Source organism: Salvelinus fontinalis, chromosome 28 (genome assembly GCF_029448725.1).
Source record: "Salvelinus fontinalis isolate EN_2023a chromosome 28, ASM2944872v1, whole genome shotgun sequence".
Classification (NCBI taxonomy): domain Eukaryota; kingdom Metazoa; phylum Chordata; class Actinopteri; order Salmoniformes; family Salmonidae; genus Salvelinus; species Salvelinus fontinalis.
The window spans coordinates 33,375,700-33,403,685 of record NC_074692.1 but is presented as its reverse complement, the minus strand read 5'-3'; the positions used below and the strand labels follow the sequence as shown (position 1 = coordinate 33,403,685).

General features: G+C 41.3%; 1 protein-coding gene across 1 annotated transcript; it reads left to right on the top strand.

Moving 5' to 3' along the window:
* The first annotated feature begins 29 nt into the window (after positions 1-29).
* LOC129825773 (uncharacterized) lies at positions 30-27,986 on the top strand. The gene is made up of 16 exons (XM_055885919.1): positions 30-372; positions 1,771-1,863; positions 2,686-3,928; positions 4,038-4,073; positions 4,358-4,536; positions 5,114-5,285; positions 5,492-5,542; positions 6,116-6,224; positions 10,634-10,706; positions 11,035-11,734; positions 13,251-13,418; positions 18,048-18,163; positions 19,047-19,154; positions 22,434-22,605; positions 26,272-26,313; positions 26,434-27,986. Exons 3-16 carry the CDS (start codon positions 2,702-2,704, stop codon positions 26,530-26,532), a joined length of 3,252 nt encoding a protein of 1,083 aa, XP_055741894.1. The 5' UTR covers positions 30-372; positions 1,771-1,863; positions 2,686-2,701; the 3' UTR covers positions 26,533-27,986.

Genomic DNA, 27,986 nt, shown 5'->3' with positions numbered 1-27,986 from the left:
TTTAATTGAACGTTGCATTACGTTTTTTTCAGTTTGAGTTGTATGCATTGCGTCTTGCATCAGATCGTTTACCGTTTAAGAGGCAAACGGAACGAAACGGTGAGCGACCTACCTAAATTTGTCCAATAGAAACTCGTTTTCGTTGCAAAAGCTTTCCGTTTGGAGTAGGCTTTATTAAACAGTTTCGCAACAGACGAACGTTTTTCAAAACAATTGGCGTAATGAATACACCCCTGGTTCGACCGGCCAGCCCAGGTGTGTTTCTTGTCAGACGGCTATGTCACGCACAGGGACTGGTTGGTCACATGGTCCAGCTCCAACGTTCTGCGGAAATTAATTAGCGGAAGAAACAGGTGGATGTATCATCTGCAGGTAAGCAAAATTAAAATACATTTAATATTTAACGTCAACGGAGTTGTCACGTTTAGGAATATATAGTACAGATGTTTTAATATTTGTGCTTATCAGTTTTATGTAGGTTATATGTGATGATGCAAATAGCAATTTCATGGGGATGGTAAACTGTCTGGACAGCAACCTGGTAACTTTACAAATCAGGTTAATATTAATTAAAACATAGATAATGCCGTGAAAGATCAGTAGTTCTGTACTCAGAGGTTAGGCCAATAATAACAATAAGTGTTTGTAGAATGTTCCCGAAGCTCCACTTCGCCATGTGGTGGACTGCATGCCCAAAATGTCAAACAATCAGACAATGTCTATTGATTTAATGAAATTGTGGACACGAGTTTTAGTTCAGATTTGATGTAGCCTTGTCATGTGGTTTAGATTATTTATTTTTTATGTCGACAAAGACCCAACTTCCAAGGTGTAATGGAGTTGTAACCGGCTGCTACAGTCTCTTTTAAAATGGCTATGTTAGGTCAGAACAAATAGGTCATCCGATTGAGCCTTTTTGCAAACCTACAGTAGTTATGAAAGTATGTAGGATATACTGTAGGTATTCAGTACACAACCTTGCTCCCGCTTTACACCTACCTACATGTACAAATTACCTCGACTAATTTGTACCCCTGCACATTGACTCGGTACCGGTACATTTACATTTAAGTCATTTAGCAGACACTCTTATCCAGAGCGACTTACAAATTGGTGCATTCACCTTATGATATCCCCTGTATATAGCCTCGTTATTTAGTTACTTTTTATTTATTTTTTACTTTAGTTTATTTAGTAAATATTTTCTTAACTATTTTTTGAACTGCATTTTTGGTTAAGGGCTTGTAAGTAAGCATTTCACGGTAAAGTCCACACCTGTTGTATTCCCGAGCATGTGACAAGTAAGATATTTAATTTGATGCATGTAGGTCATTGAGGGAGTTATATTACGCTGGCCCGGGTTGAACTGGGCAATGGCCAGTCACGTTATTGGGTAAAAGCGGGGAGGGAGGAGCACCCTTCTCAAATCAAACAGTAATCTGCATGTCAACAAGGCAAGGTGGCATCGTCCACAAACATGGATATCTTTTCCATAAAATAAATGTTTAGAATTTTTAAAATAGTTGTCATTTGTGTTTTTATCAAAAGCAATCACATCTGAATGTGAAAACACACAATCCTACTGATCACTCCACATACTGATGTCCCTTTGGTTTTCATCCTACTTCGCCATCAAGGAGTGAGCAGGCACTTGGCTCACGTCGGGAGGTAGCCTGGCATCACTTTTCTCCTGGTTCAAACTGGTTCAAACTTTTCCTGGTTCAAACTCCCTCAGTGTAACTGACTGTCACCTGTTTGTCCTCATTCCAGGTGACACAGCCAGAGGAAATCAGAGCCATATAAACATATTCATACTGAACAGCAAGGCCATGTGAGTCTGGCCCGGGTGACTGTGTAAAAGAGGTATTATTCCAACTATTTTCCATATTTGTTGTTGTTTTGCGATGTTACTATTGATGCAAGATACAACAATGCCAAAATTGTGAAGAGATATTGTGGTCATTTAGTGATGGGAGATTTACTTGAGTTACTTGACATGCTATAGAAAACAATAAACTTGTTACCAAATTTTCCCCACATTGTTTTGTTTGTGGGAGACATATATTATTTAATTTTTATTGATTTAACCACCAGGATAGTCCACTCACTAAAAATGTATTGCTTTCCAGTAATCCACATGAGGTTTAGGTGAATCTAGGGTTACGTGTAGGTTCTTTGTGTTATCTGGGGGGTAACAGTATATCTGGCATTGCCAATACCCAAGAAGCCCCTGATTGAAGACAGTGCCCGTTTGCATGCAACCCCCCCCCCCCCCCCCACACACACACAAATCAAATTTTATTTGTCACATGCGCCAAATACAACAGGTAGACCTTACCGTGAAATGCTTACTTATAAAACCTTAACCAACAATGCAGTTCAAGAAAGAGTTAAGAAAATATTTACCAAATAAACTAAAAAAGAATAATGCATAAAAAATCAGAAAGTAACAAGAAAATTACATATCAATAACACACACACACTGTAATAGTACTCTAGATCATGTCTCATGTCTTGAGGTTAACAATCTTTGTCCTATAATGCTTTTGTAAAGGTAGTTTAGAGGTCACACAAAGTATACTGCATAGATTCGAGACAATCAAGCAGCTCATCCTTTGGCAATATTGTCCTGTATTTTCTAACCACAGCCTCTCTCCTCTCCTCTCCGTGTCTGTACGAGGGCAGAGACCAGTGGGTCCCCATGTCTGCTAGAGGAGGTTCCTCTGGCCGTTTCAACTGTGTCCGGGATGCAGAACCTCACTACGACCAGGTTCCAGTGGGCTCCTTATGGAGGGACCAGGACCTCCCTCCTCCTCCTCGCTCCCTTAGGGGTTTCAGGGGGGCAGACCTGGCTGTGAGCTCTGACCCCCTGCCCCCCCCTCCCCTCCCAGACATACCCCCCGTGGGCCCTGACTTCTACCCTCCTAGCGACGGTGCCCCGGAGCGCCTTGACAACGACAGCGCAGCCATGGACATCAAACCCGTCCACCGCTTCATTCCTGACTCCTTCAAGAACTTCTTCCGCGGCAACAGTGTCCGTGGTAGCAGCAACAAGCCCTTCTCCTTACCCCCCTCCCCGCCGCTGACGGAAAAAGACGACCTCAAACCAGGAACCACTAGAGGTGTCCCCTGCTCCCCTCCCCCCTCTCCCTCCCTTCCCGGTTCCTACCTGGACCCGTACGGAGGCTCTGGCGGCAGCTACAACTCCCGAAAAGAACGTGACGCCATGCTGCTAGGAACCGATGCCTTCGAGTCTGTCTCAGGCGTCACATTCCGCTCAGCCAAGACCTACAGCGAGCGGGTGGAGGATTACCACCAGCGCTATGCCTATATGAAGTCCTGGGCGGGGTTACTGCGCATCCTGGGCTGCGTCGAGCTCCTTTTGGGCGCTGTCGTCTTCGCCTGCGCGTGTGCTTATGTGCACAAGGACAACGAGTGGTTCAATATGTTTGGCTACTCCCAGCCACAGTTGTTCGGGGGGTTAGGGGGCGGCGCAGCAGCCTACGGAGGCAGCGGATCGTTCAGCTACGACGGACCCAAAACCCCCTTCATCTTGGTAGTGGCTGGCCTGGCCTGGATAGTAACAGTCATTATGCTAGTCCTGGGGATGACCATGTACTACCGTACCATCCTCCTAGACTCGTCTTGGTGGCCCTTGACTGAGTGTGTGATTAACCTGGCCCTTGGGTTTCTCTACATGGTAGCAGCGGCAATGTACGTCAGGGACACAACCAGAGGAGGCCTCTGTTACATCCCTGTCTTCAACAACGGAATCAACGGGGCCTTCTGTCGTACAGAGGCCGGCCAGACCGCCGCCATTATTTTTCTGTTCGTCAACATGATAATATATTTTGTGGGCGCCGGCGTGTGTCTGAAGCTGTGGCGGCACGAGGCGGCGAGGCTGAGGAGGGAGGGGTTAGCGCAGGAGGTGAGGGCAGGATTAGACACACACATAGTTGTCATTTTGGGCTGCAATTTTTGTGTTCCGTGACAAGTCCTTTGCCTCATCCTTTCCCATTGGTCTTCTTTGTTCTCAGATGAAAACCATTGGATCTTCCCTGCCAATATCTGCTGTAAGTCTCTTAGTACACTAGTAGAAAACTTTAATATTTATTCATTTAATTTGTAAAGCTCTTTTTTTTCACACCCAATGTCACATTCTTCATTCCATTACGCTGAGTATACATACTGACAACCATGTTAAATTCCAGTTAATTCAGGAAGTACACTGACATTCCACTTGAACGTTTGGAATTAGAATTTGTTTACTCTCTGAATTGACATGAATTAATATGGAATTTCCCTCAACCCTGCTGACAACGTAGTAACCATACCTTTTATCCCCATCCTTCCCCAGCTGGGCGGTTCCAGGACCTCAGAGCAGACCCCTCTCCCCACCCTCCAGACTATCCCAGAGGTGTTGGACGGCCATCTTGCCTCTCCAGCCGTCCCTCTGATGATGAAGCCAGAGATCCTCAGAGGACACATCCCTGCAGGACACATCCCCAAACCTGTAATCATCGCAGACTACGTAGCGTGAGTACTGACCACCCATCTAACTTTATTTGACCTGTTCTCTGACAGATGGGAGTTTTTAATCGTATGTATTGTTGTGTATCATGCTCCTGCCTTTGTTCATTGTCATTTGTATCACTGCTTCCTTATGTACTTTGTATTTGCTTAATTTTTTGTGAAGAAAAAGAGACTTTGGTCTCAATGGAACTTCCCTGCATATATAAAGGTTAAATAAAATCAAACGTATGGACCTTAAGTACCAAAGGATAGCTGCCTGCCACAGTCTGCTTCCTACTAGACTTATCTATCCACGGTCATACGGCGCATAACTCCATCTCACGAGGGCCACACTCAGTCCTGCTTTTTCTATTTCTCTCTCTCTCTGCCACTTAATGGATCAGTTAATGTCATTGATGGGCAAGAGAGTTCACACACACAGGTGGTAGACATTTGTTTCTACATATAAAGGCCTTAAAAAACCAACCCTGCATTTCTATGCGGTTCGTGTGTGTGTGTGTATAAGACGAGTCATTTTAGACTATTTGAGATACACCCATGCTTGTTGATGACCTCTACTTTGTATTTGTTGTGTGAACAGGAAGTACCTGACCATCCGTACGGAGGAGGAGAGGGACCAGTACAAGGCTGTGTTTAAGGACCAGTATGCTGAGTACAAAGAGCTGCATGCTGAGGTCCAGGCCATGGCCAAGAGGTTTGACGAAATGGACGAACTGATGAAGAACCTGCCTCCACGGCCCTCCAGTCAACTGGTACGGAGACCGAGAGAGAGAGAAAGATACACAAGCACGTCACACGTAGACTACTCTCTCTCTCTCTCTCTCTCTCTCTCTCACACACACACACACCAATCATATTGACAAACATAAAGCTACCATAAATTATAGCCTAATGTCCATTCACATCATTCTAGTGCTTTTTACCAATCCCTTGTTCAAAGTTAAAGATCTTCTTTTAGGAGAAGAAACGCATCGATACCATAGTATTGGAGTACCAGAGAAAGAAAGAGGTAAGTGATTTTTGAGTCTTATTTGAATAGAGAATGTGTATATAAGTAAGGGGACCCACTACAGGTCCTGAGCCCTAACAATGACCTGTAGAGTAGTTTTAGGTTTCAGTGATATGTTTATGGACGATGCCCAGTAGAAGTTGATCTGCAGAACCGGTTTGTGTAGGCGGGGAGTTTCACATAGTTTCAGGTAGTTTCCCTTTCAGGTAAACCAATGATGTGTGACGGACTGACAGTAGATCGGAGCACTTCCTATTCACTCCTCACTCAGAACACCTGTTTGAAACGTTTATCTCTGTCCTGTCTACACGCACACTGCAGACTAGGACAGATACATCAAATGCAACTATGCCCTTATCTGATGGCTTTCGGTTCCATCATTTATTACCTTATGAAATGGCAAGACATGATATGGGACTTGTTGCCACAGATGTCTTAGGATGTTGAGGTGTGTGTGTGTGTGTGTGTGTGTGTGTGTGTGTGTGAGAGAGAGAGAGAGAGGCAGATGGTGAAAGAGAGAGATGGAGACAGTAAATTAACGAACAAATGTTAACTTTTCTCTCTTGTTGTCAGGATCCTACGTTCCTTGAGAAGAGGGAGAGGTGTGAGTACCTGAAGAACAAACTGTCCCACATCAAACAGAAGATCAACGAATACAACAAGGTCATGGACTGGAACGACGGATTCAACTAGACGAACACACACACACACACACACTCTGAACTGTGCAGCTTAACTGAGCCAGGTCAAGCCCGAATGCTGAAGTTTACCGTCCATTACATTATGTTGGATGCCACTTCTTGCCAGTTATATGCATTATGTGGACATGCCATGGGTCAAATCATATAAAGATTTTAGTGCCACAAAAAATGTATATTGAGGCTGGTTTTATAATCTACACGTTTTCTTCTTATCTGATGCATTTGTTTTTATTGATGTCCGTGATATTTTTGTTCAACACCATAATTGTGAGTTGGTTGCCACTGCCCAACCCTGAAGTACAGATCAGTCTCTACACAGTACCCTACCATCAATTTGATAATGAGGGCAGATGTCATTCTTTGTTGTGTGTAATTATTTATCTCTATTGTACCATTTTGTAAACTCTAGATACTGTAACAGTATGAAACTAAACAAATCTGTTATGATTTCCTCAACAAGACTTTTCTGCAATTGTTTAAATTAAGTGACAAAGCACCTCCTATGTATTATATGTCGTTGTACATGAACACAGTCCAATGTTGTACACTGATGTCAATCCATGTGGTTTATTTGGAACACATGGCATCTCTGGTATATTTTGTACATTTATGTGTAAAAACGTTATCCAGTATCATATATTTCTGTTTTGACTTGCTTACTGATGTACTTGTCATTTCTTGATAATTGAAGGAAAGTCTGGAAAGTTTGATTTCAGCACAGTTTGATAAAGATCCTAAAAACTATGATGCCTTTTTTCCCCTAGTAGAAATGACCCATTATATTAGTCACAGAAAAGAGTGTGTGTGTGTGACTGACTATGTCAGTGGGTCGATGAATGTCAGAGAAGACTGGAAGCTGGATCCTTTTTCTGTCCGCCAGTGTCTGTTACGAAAAGGGAATCTTGCCTAAATGTCTCACACACACACACTTTCTGTCTGTGTGGAATCTTGCCTAGTCCTCATGACATGGCTGTTGGTCTCGTTAAATCCTGCCGGACTGGTTTGGTCATGATGGACACTGGAGGGGGAGGGGGGGGGGGGCATCACAGACCCCCTATTCAAATAACGGTGTAGAGTTCTGGCTCCACTGCGACTCCCAAGCACCAAGGTGTCATCTTACACACACACACCGTAGGCCCTATTAGGTTGAAGATACACAGGTTAGGGCAAGTTACGATTCCATGCGGAAGCTTTTGAAGATAAACAGATTCATGGGACCAGCGCTGTTGCTAAATAGCATATTTGGTGCCTTAGTTTTTGGAATGTGTCCTTATTTATGCAAAGAGTTCTGGGATATTAGAACCCTCGTGACTTAACCTTGGTTATCTTCAACCTAGCATAGGACCAGGAAGTTATTTTTATTTATAAATATTTTTTTTCTTTATTTTTTTCCCCCAACAGTAACAATATTACACAGCAATACAAATCAAATTGTATTAGTCACATGCGCCAAATACAACAGGTGTAGTAGACCTTACAGTGAAATGCTTACTTACGAGCCCCTAATCAACAATGCAGTTTAAAATACGGATAAGAATAAGAAATAAAAGTAACAAGTATGTAAAGACAGGGACATTACTGTGAATACAAAGGAAAAACGGAAATAATAGAACACCAGGGCAATGCAACAATAAGTGGATACGATTGGCAGATAATTAAGTCATTTTTTGGTTATTATTATTTAATATATTGCTACTGAAGTGACCAACCCATGCTATGGTCAAAAGAGACAACCTTTTATCTTCCTTGTCCAGTTATCCTAAATGTTAAAGAAACTCCTTTTAAAATATTTCCTTCCATCTACTCTGTTAATGATTTCTTGCACAAAACATTCAATTTTGACAAAATGCCTTGTGTTTTTGTTCCTCTGATTCAGAATCTATAAAGCTAGTAAACTATGGATTGAAATCCATGAATGGTTGTGTATAAAATCTCCAGAATTACCTATGTTTACCTTTGATGATGTTAAATTAAATGGCATGATGCTTATCCTTGTAATTCCAAACTATTTTATTAACATTATCCTCTTGGCCAAATATTATATTCACAAATGTAAATGGGATGGAAAAATTCCTTTATTTTTTTTAAATTGAACTGTTACAATTTTATAAATCCCTCAAACTTGTGAATCTTAAAAGTTGGAATAATTATTAGAAGTCATGTCTCTGAATGTTAATGTTGCCTTGTCACATATTCAAGACCAGGAAGTTAACAGATGTCAAGGAAACAAAGCCTATCTACTTCTGTATCACCTACTCTGTCAGCGAACATTTTGACCCAACGTTTCAATATTATTTGTATCCCGTTTTATCCATTATTGATTAATAAACACATGGGTGACAAACAACATTGATTTTGTGTGTCCAAATGTATCTAAACTCTCCCACCGTCAATTTGTTCTTGATCTACTACATGTTTTTTTGTATTCGATTTTGGTGACAATTAGGCCTAAAAGGAAGACTAGTCGACAAGGAATGTCATACATTTCAATTGGAGGCACAGACAGGTTAGTTTTTTCCTTCACAAGAGTAACCTGTTCTGCATAGGGGAGTGACAAGGAGGAGACAACTCACTACTGTCATATCCAAGAGAGAGAGAGCGACCTGCACGCAGTTTTGATCGGTGACGTGCATAGGCGTGTTCGACAATAGCACACGAGTTTCAGCCTGCATCCGCAATCAAAAGAAACGCCGATTCTCCTCGGAACAGGTGAGTTTGCCGTAAATGTTGTTTTTTTAAAAACTTTTGGTGATATATTCATCTGTAATTTACCATGTAGGTCTACCAAATTACATTTGTTCTTGGATTTTCAATCATGTGGTGAATTTTAGATAAATGTTTATTTTATCACAAGAGAGTAGGCTACCATTGCGGGCATGATTGAAGTTTAACTGGATCGTGTACATATTTTATTCTGTAGAATTACATTCTAAACTGTCCCTCGACTGTGTTGATATTTGGGGCGTTTGCTTTACACACAGATAATTATTTCCTACGATTTACAAACTGAGGTGTAAAAAAAAAAAGAAAAAAAAAAAAACTTTTTCCCATTCATTCATCAGGTTATTTTTATTGCAATCTAATTCAATTCAAATAATGACATTGTTTTATGATTTTTATTTTTCCCCAACATTATAAAAATATCAGGGAAATTCATTCTAAGTATAGCCTACAACTATTGTATAACGGCACCCAACTCCAGCCTGTTATAATACCAAGCAATTCTGTAGGTCAGGATTATCCCTTGATCGTGACTCTGTCCAATGATTTGTGTGTAATGTAATAACAAAGGCATTTTGTGTAAAGGGAGTTTTGTTAAGAGGCCGGACGCTCAATCTAAACATTAACACGAGTCACTTGCAGTACGGTTTTGGAACCATAAGAACCATTTCTTTCATAGCAGCAATGCATTATTTTCCTAAGACAAAAGGTTAAATTGATACACATCTTGCTAGGGTTAGTGTTTCTGTTTCCACACCGCCATATTAACATGTTACAGCGCTTGTTTACGGAAAACAGATAGACAGAGTGGACTACCTGTGCTAATTAGCCATCTGCGTCTCCGAACACCTGTGTGTAAACGGAAGACGGATGCCACAAACGTGTTGTCACTGAAAAACACTGTCGGTTGCAGCTGCGTTAAAACCAATTAGAACAATGTACATTAAGTGTCTATTTCGCATTTATTTTTGATTTGCTATGAAAGTAGAGGGATTTATGTTTCTAGAACCGCACCGCAATTGAGAATCGATTAACGTTTAGATCGAGTATTTGGCTGCCAGAGCCAATTTGCCTCTAAACAGAACATGTGATGTCCTTGAACTATAAGGAGTAACGTTAGGCTAGGCTGCAGAAGGGCCTACTATGCGGTAGATGTTTGCGTAGTCAGTGGTATTTGTCCCAAATGGCACCCTGTTCCCAACATAGTGCACTACTTTTGACCAGATTCCTATAACGGGGATCTATATTGGTGCACTATAGAGAATAGAGTGCCATTTGGGAGATTTCCTTTGTGTAGTCAGTAGTAGTAGTAGTAGCAGCAGCACATATTTGGGAAGGCCGCCTCCCTTCAAGTCATGTTCAAGTGTTTGTACTACATCCCAGGGTTTAGCCGATTCTTCTTTAGGAAAAGGTGAAAGATAATATTTGGGGTGTCCTGATCTCGATATTAAAAAACAAAAAAAAGCAATGTACTGTTAAACCACTTTTTCTTTGGAAATTAATGGTAAAATACTGTACCTAATTTACAGGTAACTGGCTGCCAATAACTGTTAAAATAACATGATTATTTTTACCATGTACAGTTTTTGTTGTGGTTGCTAACGTGATTTTCATTTTATTTTTAAATTTGTACAGCAGCGACTGGATAGGGTGAAGAGTTGAGACCTAGGAGGACCAGAGGATCCCAGTATGCCCTCTCACAACAAACGCACCTCTCCTTCCTACCATCCCGGCAGCAGACGGTAAGTTCTCCCTCTCTCATCCTATGTACTCATCCCACACAACTCCTCACCCATCTATCTACACCCGTTCTATGTCCTCATCCCATCTCACTCTTCTCCCACCTCACTTACCTCATACCCATCCCTCTACATTAATATACTCAACCCACCTGTCGTTCTCCATCAGATCATTCATACCAGCCTACTCTTCCACCCCACCCTCCCCTACAACCAACCCAACTTTGTAAATTAATAGGAGTAATATGTCCACCCCTCTAACATCTCATCGCTCTCCTCCTCTTCTTCTCTGTCCTCCCCTTCCTACCCCTCCCCCCCCTTTTTTCCCCAGGCATGAACACAGGCACAAGCATAGCGAGCATGTCTCCAACCCAGCTTACTCTTTCTACCCAGACGAGGAGCTCCTCCACTTCTACCGCTGGACCTCTCCTCCAGGGGTGATGAAGATCATCTCCATCATCATCATCATCATGTGCGTAGCGGTCTTCGCCTGCGTGGCGTCTACGCTCGCCTGGGACTACGACATGAGCACGATGGGAATGGGCGGCGGCGTCGGCGCCGGGCTGGGGATCGGAGGCGCCGGAGGATATGGTGGGAGCTATGGCAGTAGTTACGGCGGTGGCTCCTCCTACGGCAGCGGTATCGGTGGAGGCTCATCCTACGGCGGAGGTAGCTACGGAAGCGGGACCCAGACTGACCCGCTGGCGGGGAAGGGCTTCATCATTGCCATAGCAGCCATCACCTTCATCGCCGTGCTCATCATCTTCATACTAGTGGTGTCGCGGCAGAACGCGTCCCGCTCGCCAAAGTTCTACCTGGGGACCATCATCGTGTCTGCCATCTTGGCAATACTAATGATCATCGCTACTATAGTCTACCTGGTGGCAGTGAACCCCACAGCCCAGTCCTCAGGGTCTGTCTACTACAACCAGATCATACAGCTGTGTTCCCAGTACCAGAATCAGAACCAAGCCCAGGGAATCTTCATCAACCAGTACCTCTACCATTACTGCGTGGTGGAACCTCAGGAGGTAGGTACCATCTTCATCAACCAGTACCTCTGCCATTACTGTGTGATGGAACCTCAGGAGGAGGTCATTAAGTGCTGCATCTCTGCTAGCCTTTGGGACATTTTCCTACAGTCTCTGTTAGGGATCCAGCAGGTGCTCCTGTCAGATTGTGTCAGAGATGTGCTTAGAGAGAGCTAGAGACTCCTTATGGCCGATACCTCGTTTCAAAGTAAAGCGGCTTGATTACACCACGTTCTTGCCCTTTCCTCACCGTCTCAAGCTGTATTCCATTTTATCACTCTGTAGTCTACAGTCACGTACATTTCTCGCCCTCAGTGCACAATTCAATACAATTTGTATATTTCTTGGTACATATTACAATGAGTTAAAATAACAAACTTCCTCCTCCTTCACCCTGGTGCATTATCCCTCTTCCTGTGTGGAACATGCTAACCCACTGACCCTCCTCTCTGTCCCAGGTCATAGCCATCATGTTTACAATGTGTCTCTCTCCCCATCTCTCTTTAGGTCATAGCCATCATGTTTACAATGTGTCTCTCTCCCCGTCTCTCTCTAGGTCATAGCCATCTTGTTTACAATGTGTCTCTCCCCGTCTCTCTTTAGGTCAGCCATCTTGTTTACAATGTGTCTCTCTCCCCGTCTCTCTTTAGGTCATAGCCATCTTGTTTACAATGTGTCTCTCTCCCCGTCTCTCTTTAGGTCATAGCCATCTTGTTTACAATGTGTCTCTCCCCGTCTCTCTTTAGGTCAGCCATCTTGTTTACAATGTGTCTCTCCCCGTCTCTCTTTAGGTCATAGCCATCTTGTTTACAATGTGTCTCTCTCCCCGTCTCTCTTTAGGTCATAGCCATCTTGTTTACAATGTGTCTCTCTCCCCGTCTCTCTTTAGGTCATAGCCATCTTGTTTACAATGTTTCTCTCTCCCCGTCTCTCTTTAGGTCATAGCCATCTTGTTTACAATGTTTCTCTCTCCCCGTCTCTCTTTAGGTCATAGCCATCTTGTTTACAATGTTTCTCTCTCCCCGTCTCTCTTTAGGTCATAGCCATCTTGTTTACAATGTTTCTCTCTCCCCATCTCTCTTTAGGTCATAGCCATCTTGTTTACAATGTGTCTCTCTCCCCGTCTCTCTTTAGGTCATAGCCATCTTGTTTACAATGTTTCTCTCTCCCCGTCTCTCTTTAGGTCATAGCCATCTTGTTTACAATGTGTCTCTCCCCGTCTCTCTTTAGGTCAGCCATCTTGTTTACAATGTGTCTCTCCCCGTCTCTCTTTAGGTCATAGCCATCTTGTTTACAATGTGTCTCTCTCCCCGTCTCTCTTTAGGTCATAGCCATCTTGTTTACAATGTGTCTCTCTCCCCGTCTCTCTTTAGGTCATAGCCATCTTGTTTACAATGTTTCTCTCCCCGTCTCTCTTTAGGTCATAGCCATCATGTTTACAATGTGTCTCTCTCCCCGTCTCTCTTTAGGTCAGCCATCTTGTTTACAATGTGTCTCTCTCCCCGTCTCTCTTTAGGTCATAGCCATCATCCTGGGAATCTTGGTATTTCTGGGTCTGATCATCCTGCTGGTGTTTGCTGTGAAGACGCGTCAGAAGATCAGGCGCTGGGGCCCAGACAGAATCCTCTGGGAGGAGGCCAAGGTTACCAGCAACAGCCTGCGCACACACACCATCGGAGAGTGGGTGAGTGTGTGTGTGTGTGTGTGTGGGTTTCCAGATAGGGGATGTTTACAGAGGTGTGTGTGCTGTTAAAACAAGGACAGGGACTGACTGTAAAGTCCATGTAATCTTTGATGATTTGATGTACATAAAACATTTAACTACCTCCATGGTTACCAGGGAAACCGCATTCTACCAGTGTACATCCACGGCTAATTGTGTGTGTGGCATGACAAACATTCAACGGAATTCACTCTCACAGTGACAGTATAGAGTAATTTAACACTACAGTGCCTTCAGAAAGTATTCACACCTCTTGACTTTTTCCACATTTTGTTGCGTTACAGCCTGAATTTATAATGGATTCAGTTGTGATTTTTGTGTCACTGGACTACACACAATACCCCATAATGTCAAAGTGGAATCATGGTTTTAAGAATTAATTAAATTAAAAAGCAAAAATGTCTTGAGTTAATAAGTATTTAACCTCTTTGTTATGGCAAGTCTAAATAAGTTCAGGAGTACAAATGTGCTTAACAAGTCCCATAATAAGTTGCATGAACTCACTCTGTTTGCAATGATTGTGTTTAACATGATTTATGAATGACTGCCTCATTTCTGTACCTCCACACATACAATTACCTGAAAGGTCCCTCAGTCGTGCAGTGAATTTAAAACACAGATTCAACCTCAAAAATGCCTCAAAAAGAAGGGCACCAATTGGTAGATGGGTAAAACATAAATAAAGCAGACATTGAACATTCCTTTGAGCATGGTGAAGTTATTATTACACTGTGGATGGTGTATCAATACACCCAGTCACTACAAAGATACAGGCCTCCTCCCTAACTCAGTTGCCGGAAAGGAAGGAAACCACTCAGGGATTTCACAGTGAGGCATCACAATGGCTGTGATGGGAGAACTGAGGATGGATCAACAACATTGTAGTTATTCCACAATACTAACCTAAATGGCGGAGTGAAAAGGAAGCCTGTACAGAATACAAATACTCCAAAACATGCATCCTGTTTTCATGAGGCACTAAAGTATAACTGCAAAAAATGTGGCAAAGAAATTATCACAATGTACTGAATACAAAGCATTATGTTTGGGGCAAATCCAACACATCACTGAGTACCACTATTCATATTTGGTGGTGGCTGCATCATGTTATGGGTATGCTTGTCATCGGCAAGGACTAGGGAGTTTTTTTACGATAAAAATAAGCGGAATAGAGCTAAGCACAGGCAAAATCCTAGAGGAAAATCTGGTTGTCTGCTTTCCAATAGATACTGGGAGACAAGTTCACCTTTTAGCAGGACAATAGCCAAAAACACAAGGCCAGATATACACGAGTTGGTTACCAAGACGACTTTGAATGTTCCTGAGTGGCCTAGATACAGTTTTGACTTAAATCTGCTTGAAAATCTATGACACGACTTGAAAGTGGCTGTCTAGCAATGATCAATAACCAACTTGAAAGAGCTTCTATATATATATTTTTTAAGAATAATGTGCAGATATTGTACAATCCAGGTGTGCGTATCTCTTAGACTTTTCCAAAAATACACACTGCAGTATTCACTGCCAAAGGTGATTCTAACATGTATTGACTCAGGGGGTTGAATAGTTACGTAATCAAGCGATATTAGTGTTTTCTTTTTCATCAATATTTTACAAATGTTATAATTTTTCTTCTACTTTGACATGAGTATTTTTGTGTAGATCGTTGACAAAAAAAAGAATGAATATTCAATCCATTTTAATCCCACCTTTTGTAACACAACAAAATGTTGAAAAGGTCCAGGTGTATGAATACTTTCTGATGGCACTGTATCTGTGCTACAGGGCCAGTGTTCAAAGCGTTTTGGGAGAAGTAGTCGAGTGCTGATCTGGGCTCAGGTCCCCCCCCCCCCAGGCTGTCCGTGTGTGTTTATCTAAGCAGACAGTCACAGCAGAAGCATAGCTTTCACCACAGCTGCTTAAGGATACGTGTGTGTTGTCAGGTGCAGAGGGAGGTGAGGAGAGTTTCATGTCCAGTTTCTGGGAGTGGCTTCCCAAGGCACTAGTCTCATTTTTAGTGATGTCTTGCTATGTCATGGTAAAGAGATGGTTGTTACAGAGTGACTGCCCCTAAAAAGCAACTTCTCGTTTTGAAAATGGCCTATGTAGCATTGATATGAGTCAGGTATTTTCCACTCCGTGTGTGTGTATATATATATATATATATATATATATATATATATATATATATATATATATATATAGCCATGTTATTTTTATTAATTATTCACTGTTTCTATTTATTCCTTGTCACAATATAATTTTAAAAAAAGTCTCATCTTTAACTCTGCATTGTTGGAAAAGGACCCATCAGTAAGCATTTCACTGTTAGTCTACACCTGTTGTCTACGAAGCATGTGACAAATACAATTTCATATGAAACAATGATTCTAGTGTAAATAGGATCATTTTGGTCGTAAAGTAAGTCAGAGATTTGCGTGATGATGGGAAACAATGGTATGTCACAGAATGAAGGGTACCGCAACAGTTGTCAGTGGGTTGGGTTTATTCCCACATGCCCACAGATGGCAGCACCCAAGTAATCATCAATTCGGAAACAATCGTAAATGCCACATGGTCAATTTGGTTTGGCATTCGATATCCGTATGGGGCTAGTTGGGGACCATCAGTAAATTTACACAATGTACATGGGATAATATTTTTAAAAGGTTAATAGCAAAACATTTCAATGACTTAACTTCAAACCAACTTTAATGAGACAACTAATAGATGTGCAGCAAGAAAATATTGTCCCGTTTACATTTGTTCTTTATTGACGGTCCCGAACTATCCCCAGAGATGAGCTATCCAAAGTCAAAACAGCTTGGCCACAGTCGCAAACCAGCCAGCTGAATCTAATTGGCTAAATGATTTGGCTAACTCTTCCCAACTGCGAACATGCATAAGAGACACCCACATTAAGCTACACCCCGAAACCAACTCAAGTTTAAATTCAGTCATGGCAGCTAGCACTTCTTAATGAATCAAATCTAAAACCAAGGCCTAATCAGGAAGTGCAGTCGCCCTCTAAAATAACATTCTAAAGGAAAGGTGCTTTCATGTTTCAAAATGGACAAAGTATTGTTTTTATTAAAACTGGAAACTTGACAGACATGGGTTGCGCATATTTAATGTTTTGACTGATTGGCTATAAGCTGTTGTCCCAGGGTTTCTTCCCATCTCTAGTTGTGATAGTATCTGTGGTGTTTGGGCTGTGGAGGATGGAGTGAGAAGTGGAGAAACCGGTCGGTCCTGAGTGGGAGCGCTCAGACTGCCACACCATTTTACCTCACAGCGACAACAATAATGGCACACTGTATCTGTGCTACAGGGCCAGTATTCAAAGCGTTTTGGGAGAAGTAGTCGAGTGCTGATCTGGGCTCAGGTCCCCCCCCCCCCGTCCGTCCGTCCGTGTGTGTTTATCTAAGCAGACAGTCACAGCAGAAGCATAGCTTTCACCACAGCTGCTTTAGGACAGATGGGGTGGACAGGTGTGTGTTGTGTCAGGTGCAGAGGGAGGTGGGGAGAGTTTCATGTCCAGTTTCTGGGAGTTGCCGCCCAAGGCACTAGTCTCATTTGTAGCGATGTCATGGTGAAGAATTGGTTCTTAAAATAGCATTCTGATCATGTAGTACAAGGAGCAGTTGTGATTGGCTATGAGGTGCTGTCCTAGTGTTCCTCCCTGTCTCTCGTTGTGATCATATCATCTGTGTTATTTAGGATGGAGGGGGAAGTGGAGGAACTGGTCGGTCCCGGATGAGAGCGCTCAGTCAACCACACTATTTACCTCACAGCGACAACCACACCTCTGAGTAATATGTGAGAGGGAGGGAACCTTAAGGCAACCTCCAGGCAACCATACAAACAAAACCACTTCAGTCAGCAACCCTAAAGTTATTGGATTCACAAAAGATTCAGATTCAATGTGTTATTGGATTCACAAAAGATTCAGATTCAATGTGTTATTGGATTCACAAAAGATTCAGATTCAATGTGTTATTGCTATATCAACTTAATAGACGTGGTGCAGCTATAAACCTAGGAAAACTGCACACACATGGGCTACAGCCATACCTGGTAGCCTAGGCAGAGAGTAAACACGAGACACTGTTCAACACCATGCCATATGTCTTTAATGAAGACAATCTGGTACTGTAGTTGTCAGGCCATCGACGTTGAGCTAAAGACTGGTTTGGTTGGATCATAACTCTGATAGCAAAGGTTTCTTCAGTCGACAAGTTGGTTCATCATTGACATGCTTTAAAGGCTTTGCCTGAAATTATGAGTAGAAGACGTTTATTCAGGAATTTCATAAACATAATGTTTACATAAATGATTTGCATAATGTTTTCTGGTAATTGTGTTTATACCTCTGTTCCTGAATGCAGTTCACCAAACTGTAGGATTGGAGTGCTCTTGAGTCTCTTGTTGTTACCAACCTGTGGTGTATTATTTAAACACATGCTGTGTGTAGGTTTTACATTAGTGGCTGTTTGTTGCCCTCTGTCTCAATATGACGCCTGACTCTTGACCTCCTCCTGTATTGAATTCAATTGAATAAACTTTATTGATCCCTGTCTATTCCTGTAGGTGAATAACGTGTCTGGTCAGCCGGACACTCTGGTGAATGAATACAACGACAAGGTGGGGGGCTCCAGGAACTTCCTGGACCAGCTGCCAGACCACAGACCTCTGTATCTGCCTGGGTAAGGTCACCTACACACTGAGATTTTCGCAGTGTCAAAAACTGAGCCAGAGAAATGTATTTTAGTGAGTAAGAGCTGGAACAATGCTCTGTTGCACATTTTTATTAAACTTTTTTTTAAAGAATCTGTGGTCAGCTAATCCTAACCATAACCATTAGTGGGGGAAGACCCAAAGCTGGCCTTGCCTGTCCACAGGCATCTTCATCATTCTCACTCAGGAGGAGAACCATTTTGTTTCCTTGGCGAAAGTTAAAAGGGCTATGTTTGTTTTGGGTTGTTTCACCCGCATATTTTCACCTGGTAAAGAGAAAGTATTTCCTAAACACAAAGAAGTATTACCCAAGACATTATTTTGTCAAGGGAAGGCCATTAAGCTATTTGTTATAAGATGCTTAGATAAATGGAGAAGCATGTCAAATCACCTTTTTCCACCATCAATGGTGGTCTGCCACCCCAATATACTCAGTGTATTTACCATGCCAAATGAACTCATGGCGTAGTCATGAATTAGTCGTTCCATTTGTCACGTTAGAACTGTCAATAATAAAGTATATTTCCTGGTTGAATGCTGGGGCTTTTTATGCACTTACCAGAAGTTGGTAGAATGTTGGGAATGTGTTCTTTGGCTCAATCTTGTCGCTGAATGATTTGAGGTTTTGTGTGACGCCGTCATCCTGACATCACTCGATCAGGACGAGCTGGTTTCAGAGAAAAACAAACACTTCTGTTATGAGAAGACAGATTCTAGTGCTACAATCTTCTAATACACAGTTTTACTGATTCCATTCAAATTGAGTTTATTAGAATAATTGTGATGATATTTAGGTTATATGCAACAAGGTGTATTATTGAATAATAAAGTTTTTTTTTTTTTTTTTTTCAGGAGCTCAGACATAACTAGTTCGTTGGGAGGACTGAAGAGCAAGCTGAGGGACTACGACACTGGTGCAGAATCGGGAGGAGAGGATCTGGACGAGATCGACTTTAACACGTGAGTGGAGGGGACGACTGGTGGAATGAAAGTTGCCTGCTTTCAGATCTGTTTTGTAAAGTATAGCCAAATCCTGAACAGTTTAGCCTGATCCCAGATCTGTTAAGTATGGTAGAATGACAGTAGTATCAGGATCTGTATTTAACAAACAGATCTGGGATCAGGCTAGAATGACAGTAGTATCAGGATCTGTACTTAACAAACAGATCTGGGATCAGGCTAGAATGACAGTAGTATCAGGATCTGAACGAGATCCTAATAAACTGCATTCATTCAAGTAGGTTGTAGCATTATTATAGATATGGGATAGGAGTAATAATATATTCCCCAAACAGTTGTATAGCAGACATGGGCTGGAAATAATTGTATTTTTGTACTTTATTTGAAAATATCAACTTTTTAAATACTCAAAGTAGTCAAATATTTATATGCCGTTTGAACGAAAAGGCAACTAGTTTCTTTAATATTTAAATACAGGTCTCAGATGAGAGGCTAACACGACCAAGAGGGCCGAGAAAGACTGTCATAGGACAGAAACAGGAAGTCATGCATCTATAAGTGGGGTTAAAAGAACAGTAAAAAGCCACTCTCTCTCTCTCCACGGCACCGTTGTCTGCCAAAGCAAATGGAAAATAAAAGAGTGGTCATTTTATTGCAAAGTGACCACATCTCCTGGCTCGGTACGGGAGATTAAAGTTATGTTTGATAAAGTTCTATATAATATACGGTGCCTTCAGGAAGTATTCATACCCTTTTACATTTTGTCGGGTTACAGCCTGAATTCAAAATGGATTAAATATTTTTTTTCTCTCCTCTACATAAAATACACCATAATGACGAAGTGGAAACATGTTTTTAGAAATGTTTGCAAATGTATTAAATTAAATACATATCTAATTTACATAAGTATTCAGACCCCTGAGTCAATGGGGCTCCTGAGTGGCGCAGCGGTCTAAGGCACAGCATCTCGGTGCTAGAGGCGTCACTCCCTGGTTTGAATCTAGGGTGCATCACATCCAGCTGTGATTGGGAGTCCCATAGGGCGGCACACAATTGGTCCAGCGTCGTCTGGGTTTGGCCGGGGGTAGGCCGTCATTGTAAATAAGAATGTGTTCTTAACTGACTTGCCTAGTTAAATAAAGGTTAAATTAAAAATATTAAACAGATCATATTTGAATATATACAAATTATTTATTTGATGAACCAAAAACTACAACAGTTTGTTGAATTAGTCTAAATATATGATCATTAGCATATGGTTCGGAGGGCTCTCAGATATGAATTTTAATGAGGGACATGGAATCACATCAACATTAGAGTAGACCACTTTTGCAGCTTCTAAATGACTAACAGATATATGTTCATAATGAGTGAGACATAAGATAATACAGTAACACTTCACATCATGTTCTTATACAGGTGTAGTAACTCTGATCATTACAATAGCAACATGGTTGTAGTACTTTGTAAATTGCTTTATATTTGCATAACGATGGAGTTCTTACATGTGTGGAATAAGGAACGTCAGCTCAAACTCTCAGCTCATTGATATGCAATTACCAAAGTATCATGTCACAACATGCTAATAAAATGTAGTTTTAATACACAGGCACAAGGGCAGTTTAATGTTAAGTGTTACTGAGAATGCTAACAGTAACAAAATATAGCTATTAAGTGTCGAAAGGAAAATAAATATCCAAAAACTGCCTTCTTGAATCAACTACAGCCAAGGTAGTCGGAAAATCATGTTCGTTTTTTATTTGGAGTAAACTATCCCTTTTAAATATGGTTAACTGAGTGTTTGAAACAAGAACACGTGCCCTCCGATGGACAAAGACGTTCAAAGTTGTTTTTGCTAAGCGTCCAACTGTTTGCAAATGGCTTTGAATTACTCTGCAGTATTTATTCAGCTATCAACGAAATGTATTGCAGCTTTCAACCTTTTTCAGTGGCGTGTTGAAAGAGTCATACAGTAGTTGAGCATCACAACTTATTTATACTTCTCTGTACATAATATCATTGGTTTGACTTGATAATGGACTGTCAGGAGAATGGATAGTTACAGAATGTTCAGAGAAAATTAAGTTTACTTCCAAAACGCTATATTGTAAATACATTTTCAGATTTTTTTGGTAAATTCACTTTTATTGTTTAAATAACTTAGATTGGTGTGTTTTTTGTGCCATTTCTAATCATGGAATGGGGTTGTTCAATGACAGACATTTATTTGTTTGAAATATATCACTTGATGGTTTCATTTTAGAGAGACATTCATGTTGATGCAAAACGCTATATATCCACTTCCCTCTCAGAGAAACACGTAGTACTGCTAGGTTTCTCACTCAAATGTAACTCGTTTTTTTAAAGAACTGTACAAATTATACATTGGTGACATATCGTAAAAAAAAATATCAATATAGTAATGAGATCTGTTAAATATTTACATTTTGACATTTTTATTAATTTAGCAGATGCTTTTATCCAGCGCGACTTACAGTTATTGCATTCCTCTTAATACTGTAGCTCGGTGAGACAACCACAGATCAGTCAAATCCACAGGATACAAACATTCCATTTCAGCTAAACAATGGATATATAGTGTTTTAGCAACAACCAATTTTAATACACATCTATGAATTAAAAATCAGAACAGCAATATTTAACACACATAAGCAATCATTTCTGATGAAAAATAAATAAATTTGTGTGTGTATATAGCGTTTTGATACGAAACTTCTAATATGATGGATATATTGAAATAGTATGTACTATTTAGGAAATACTATTAATTGAAGGCAGCCAATCCAATAGTTTCAGAAAAGTAGTCCCTTCCGAAGATCTGTATTCAAATCATTTTAAAAAGTCATTTTTTTGGGGGGGATCTGTTTTCAAATAGTTGTAGTAACCTCAAGTTACAATTTGTTCCCCTTGAAAAAGTTATTTTCCACAAAGCAGAGTTAAAAATTGTTGTCCCGGGTCTGTAGTTAAAACTAGAGTTGTCCCGGGTCTGTAGTTAAAACTAGAGTTGTCCCGGGTCTGTAGTTAAAACTAGAGTTGTCCCGGGTCTGTAGTTAAAACTAGAGTTGTCCCGGGTCTGGTGTATAGAACTTTTGGAAGGGGGTTTTAGAGGTATTTGTGGGTAGAAAGTTATAGACATCAACTTGAGTTTCCTTTTCACTCTCTGTTATCTTTGATAGATGGAAACTCACTAAGGGAAGGGGTATAATACTGATATATATATATATATATAAAACTCACTCTATCCATCCTGTCTGTCAGCGAGTTCTCTGCCATCTTGAATGAGCAGGAGCGTCTGGACTACAAGAGGGAGTTTGACCGGGACCATCTGGAGTACAAAGAGCTTCAGGCTGAGCTGGATGACCTCAACATGGGCCTGGCTGACCTGGACAAGGAACTGGACAGACAGCCAGAGGGCAGCCCACAGTTCCTGGTGAGGACTTTAGAGACACTATATAAATGTTATACACTGCTCAAAAAAATAAAGGGAACACTAAAATAACACATCCTAGATCTGAATGAATGAAATATTCTTATTAAATACTTTTTTCTTTACATAGTTGAATGTGCTGACAACAAAATCACACAAAAATGATCAATGTAAATCACATTTATCAACCCATGGAGGTCTGGATTTGGAGTCACACTCAAAATTAAAGTGGAAAACCACACTACAGGCTGATCCAACTTTGATGTAATGTCCTTAAAACAAGTCAAAATGAGGCTCAGTAGTGTGTGTGTGGCCTCCACGTGCCTGTATGACCTCCCTACAACGCCTGGGCATGCTCCTGATGAGGTGGCGGATGGTCTCCTGAGGGATCTCCTCCCAGACCTGGACTAAAGCATCCGCCAACTCCTGGACAGTCTGTGGTGCAACGTGGCGTTGGTGGATGGAGCAAGACATGATGTCCCAGATGTGCTCAATTGGATTCAGGTCTGGGGAACGGGCGGGCCAGTCCATAGCATCAATGCCTTCCTTTTACAGGAACTGCTGACACATTCCAGCCACATGAGGTCTAGCATTGTCTTGCATTAGGAGGAACCCAGGGCCAACCGCACCAGCATATGGTCTCACAAGGGGTCTGAGGATCTCATCTCGGTACCTAATGGCAGTCAGGCTACCTCTGGCGAGCACATGGAGGGCTGTGCGGCCCCCCAAAGAAATGCCACCCCACAGCATGACTGACCCACCGCCAAACCGGTCATGCTGGAGGATGTTGCAAGCAGCAGAACGTTCTCCACAGCGTCTCCAGACTCTGTCACGTCTGTCACATGTGCTCAGTGTGAACCTGCTTTCATCTGTGAAGAGCACAGGGCGCCAGTGGCGAATTTGCCAATCTTGGTGTTCTCTGGCAAATGCCAAAAGTCCTGCACGGTGTTGGGCTGTAAGCACAACCCCCACCTGTGGACGTCGGGCTTCATACCACCCTCATGGAGTCTATTTCTGACCGTTTGAGCAGACACATGCACATTTGTAGCCTGCTGGAGGTCATTTTGCAGGGCTCTGGCAGTGCTCCATCTGCTCCTCCTTGCACAAAGGCGGAGGTAGCGGTCCTGCTGCTGGGTTGTTGCGCTCCTACGGCCTCCTCCACATCTCCTGATGTACTGGCCTGTCTCCTGGTAGCGCCTCCATGCTCTGGACACTACGCTGACAGACACAGCAAACCTTTTTGCCACAGCTCGCATTGATGTGCCATCCTGGATGAGCTGCACTACCTGAGCCACTTGTGTGGGTTGTAGACTCCGTCTCATGCTACCACTAGAGTAAAAGCACCGCCAGCATTCAAAAGTCACCAAAACATCAGCCAGGAAGCATAGGAACTGAGAAGTGGTCTGTGGTCACCACCTGCAGAACCACTCCTTTATTGGGGGTGTCTTGCTAATTGCCTATAATTTCCACCTTTTGTCTATTCCATTTGCACAACAGCATGTGAAATTTATTGTCAATCAGTGTTGCTTCCTAAGTGGACAGTTTGATTTCACAGAAGTGTGATTGACTTGGATGGTGTGTTGTTTAAGTGTTCCCTTTATTTTTTTGAGCAGTGTATTTAATGTTCTCTTACATTTTTCTATTAACGTGTGTGTGTGAGTTAATAGCTATGTTCCCATTAACTTGTCCAGTGATTTATTTATTTTTTGACGACATTTAGAAAAGTTTTGCATAGAAAATATATTTTACATTTTCCTGCGATGTGCATTTCCATGTAACCAGCTTGTGTCGATTTAAAAAAATAGCTGGACATAATGACGTAACTCCTACAGTAACCAGGTTTCCATCCAACCTTTTTTTATAAGAGTACATGTCAGATAAAAAAATGTCTTGACAGGACTGATGGAAACAGAACCGTTGTCGGTAAACTTTTCAAAATGTCGACAAAACAAAATACACTCGACAAGGTGGGATCTTTTTGTCAGTAAAATGAATTATGTGAGAAATGTCGGAGGAAACGCTTTTATGCGCAAATCTTGATATAACCATAATATTGAAGTAAACTTGGAGTCATGCGATGACATCATGTGTGTCCTCCCACTACAACTCATCGGGAAAGCATACAACTTATTAGGCTACAGATGAAATAAATGATGAACTTCCCAGGCTGATGAAAGTACAAGGTGATGAGCTTGATGCACCTTTTCAATAAATATTGAGGGTCTCATTCTGGTGACACGTTCATCGATGTTTGACTGCCGATTTGACAAATAAGAATAATCTTGCTCTTCTCTCCATAATAATCTCATCATGTAGACCATGTGTGTTAAACTCATTCCACTGAGTGCCCAGCTCCACCCTTGTAATTGATTGATGAAATAAGGTCACTAATTACCTGGTTGTCTAGGTCTTAATTGAAAGGAAAAAAACAGAAACCCGCAGACACTCGGCGCTCCGTGGAATGGGTTTGACACCCGATGTAGGCCCTTAACTCAACTCAAAACCAGTTCCACAGCATTTATTTCATGGTTCTGTTCTAATCAGGGACTGATTTAGACCTGGGACACCAGGTGTGTGCAATTAATTATCATCTAGAACAGAAAACCAGCAGGTTGAATACCCCTGCTCTGTTGTAGGCTATACCCACACTGTATCTGAGTTAAATGCCATGGAAACCTATTTAACTTGTATTGTTTATTCGATACATGGGAATTTAAATCACAAGGTATTTTTGTGGACTAATATACGTCATCACGCATAGTCTTATCTGTAACAAGTCAATTTGATGTTAACATCTCTGGTGGGCAAATGCACTTTTTTTTTATGCATATTTTAGAATATTCACATGGAAACCTAGCTACTTTCACATTTTTGGGGGGAAAATTGCATATTAATATAAGTTGTCGACAGCCTGTATGCCATCCCACGTATTTGTTTCATGTCTCAGGTAACCCCCGTGAAAGCAAGCATGGATAGAATGCAATAATTTTGTAATATTTACATATTCTAATAATTATCATGTGCCAACGTATCGTCACGTTCCGTGGTCGCCATGGTGAAACTTGCACTCCTGAATATCTGAAATAATCGTATGGTAAAACTTACCAGCCAACCAAAAAGCAAGGCGAAGCAATTCAGGAATTTTAGGACACTTTAGCCTGTAAAGAAACAATTTTTACAGTTAAATAATATTTTTTCAAGCAGTAGGCATTTAGAATTTAAATGTGGAGTGGAGCTTAATAGTTAAGTGATGACATCATGTGCACGGCGTACCTTAAATTATTTGGCAATCATCGCTTAAAAAAACAGCGGTTCCCATCATTTGTCAAAAAGTTTGACAACAAAAAAAATCCACCCCATCGAACAGATACAAATGTTGTTGATCTTTCAAAGATGTCTCCTATATCTGCCGTTTCCATTACACATGTCGCAAGGATTTTGAAACATTGGTTTTGTCAACAACAAAAACTTATTCAATGGAAACCCGCCTATTAAGGTGACCATGATATCCTTAACACAATTTCAAAGAAACAGATAAAAAAAAATCTGAATCGTAATTTAAAAGGTAGACTCGGCATTACAAATGTCGAAAGTACTGTAGCATATCGGGCCGACTTCCACAATAAAAAAGTGTGACGCTAATTGTGTTTTTTCTTCTATCCTTAACAGGATGCTATGGATAAGTACACCCAGATGAAGAATTTGAAGAAGGTATGTTCCACTGCACCACTATTACCTTTTGAGTCACATTTTAGTGAGAATTTGATTCAACCAACCCAACCACAGTAACACGTTTAAAAAAAAAAGGTTAACCTCCACTTCTCTCCACAGTCCTCAGACTATCAGCTGAAGAAGAAGAGGTGCAAGCATCTGAAGGCCAAGCTGTCGCACATCAAGAGGAAGGTCAGCGAGTATGACCGCAGACGCTGAACCCTGACCACTAACCCCAGTCCAGAGCAGACTCCACCCTTGTCTGTCCAGGAAACTGGCCCCAAAAGAAAGAAGACCATAATGGGAGAGGGACCCAGAGAAGGCTTTTTTTCAATGTGAAGTCATATGAACTGTTTTTAAGAGGGAGAATTCTCTGAATGTCTAATAATGTTTTATTTTTTTTTAAATTAAAGTTAGATTGATGTTGAGTCCCCCCCCCCCCCCCCATAGCCGCAGGAAGTAGGGGTGCTAAGAGTGCCGCCGCACCCCCTGAAAAATCCTGATGTGGCTCAGTTGGCAGGGCATGCTGCTTGCTATGCTAGGGTTCTGGGTTCGATTCCCACAGAGGACCAGTAAGAAAATCTGTGCACTTACTGTAAGTTGCTCTGGATAAGAGTGTCTACTAAAATGGAAAAGGAAAGAATAGACCATTTAACTTTTCACATAGAAATAAGTTGCAAAGTATTTCAAGAAAATGGATAACATATCAATAAAGTTTTTTTTATATTCCACAAGTATTTTAAGATTACCTGTTTTGTACAGATAATTATCAGACTCAATTTACAAATGTTGGTAAACACAAATACATTAAGTATTTTTTTTTCTTCACAAAAGCAGTGCACTGGGCCTGTATAGCGGACCAATATATAGACCCCCCCTCCCCCCTCTGTCGTCACAGCAACCCCATCCCCAAACTACTTCCGGCGGCTATGATTCTACCTCTGTGGCCTCTGCCGAGTCCCCAACAATTGGATGTTCCGGTTTTGGAAAGAGCCTGTGACTCGACTTCCGCTTTTGGACATTGCCAAGGTGACCAGCCATCTTAACTCCTCCTCCACATTTACTGGATTAATTGAACAGTACAGAAGAGAACCTCCCCAGACAGTTATTTTTTTATTTTGATAAACAATATTTATGGGATCTAGTTTCAGGCGTTTATTTGAAACCTGCTACGTTAGGTTAACAGTTGGGTAATGATGGTTGGTGCAAGATGCTAAAGGTTATTAGAGCGCCCTCTAGGGTATAGATACATGACATGGCCAATGTTTTTTTTTACATGTTTGTACATTTTTGTTGTTTTAACACATGTTCTCATGGGATGGTCCTGTATCAAAATAAATACCCGGTGGGACCTTATGGAATTGTACAGTTGTCAGCTTTTACAAATTAATTTTGTAGCTGTCTTTTACTGACATCCGGGCACCAGATGTATAGTAAGCAAATTAAAGATTTTTTCCCTTTTTCTTACCTAGATCTTTTTGTGAATTTCCGAAAATGTTTTTCCATTCATGTAAATTTTAATTTTCTCAGACATTTCTGTCTGTTTAGTTAAAAAAACAAATGTGAGCATTGTGATGTATTGAAGATATTCATCCTCAACAATAGTCTGAGGTTAAATATTGTCCATACAGAGATGCAGGCAAGTAAGCTACTACCATGGTGATTATGTACAA

Bases quoted from the DNA above. Each gene is read 5' to 3' on its own strand.
- LOC129825773 (XM_055885919.1), top strand. From the start codon at position 2,702: ATGTCTGCTAGAGGAGGTTCCTCTGGCCGTTTCAACTGTGTCCGGGAT. The intron at 13,419-18,047 runs GTGAGTGTGTGT...CTATTCCTGTAG, and splicing joins CACACACCATCGGAGAGTGG to GTGAATAACGTGTCTGGTCA. The intron at 26,314-26,433 runs GTATGTTCCACT...TTCTCTCCACAG, and splicing joins AGATGAAGAATTTGAAGAAG to TCCTCAGACTATCAGCTGAA.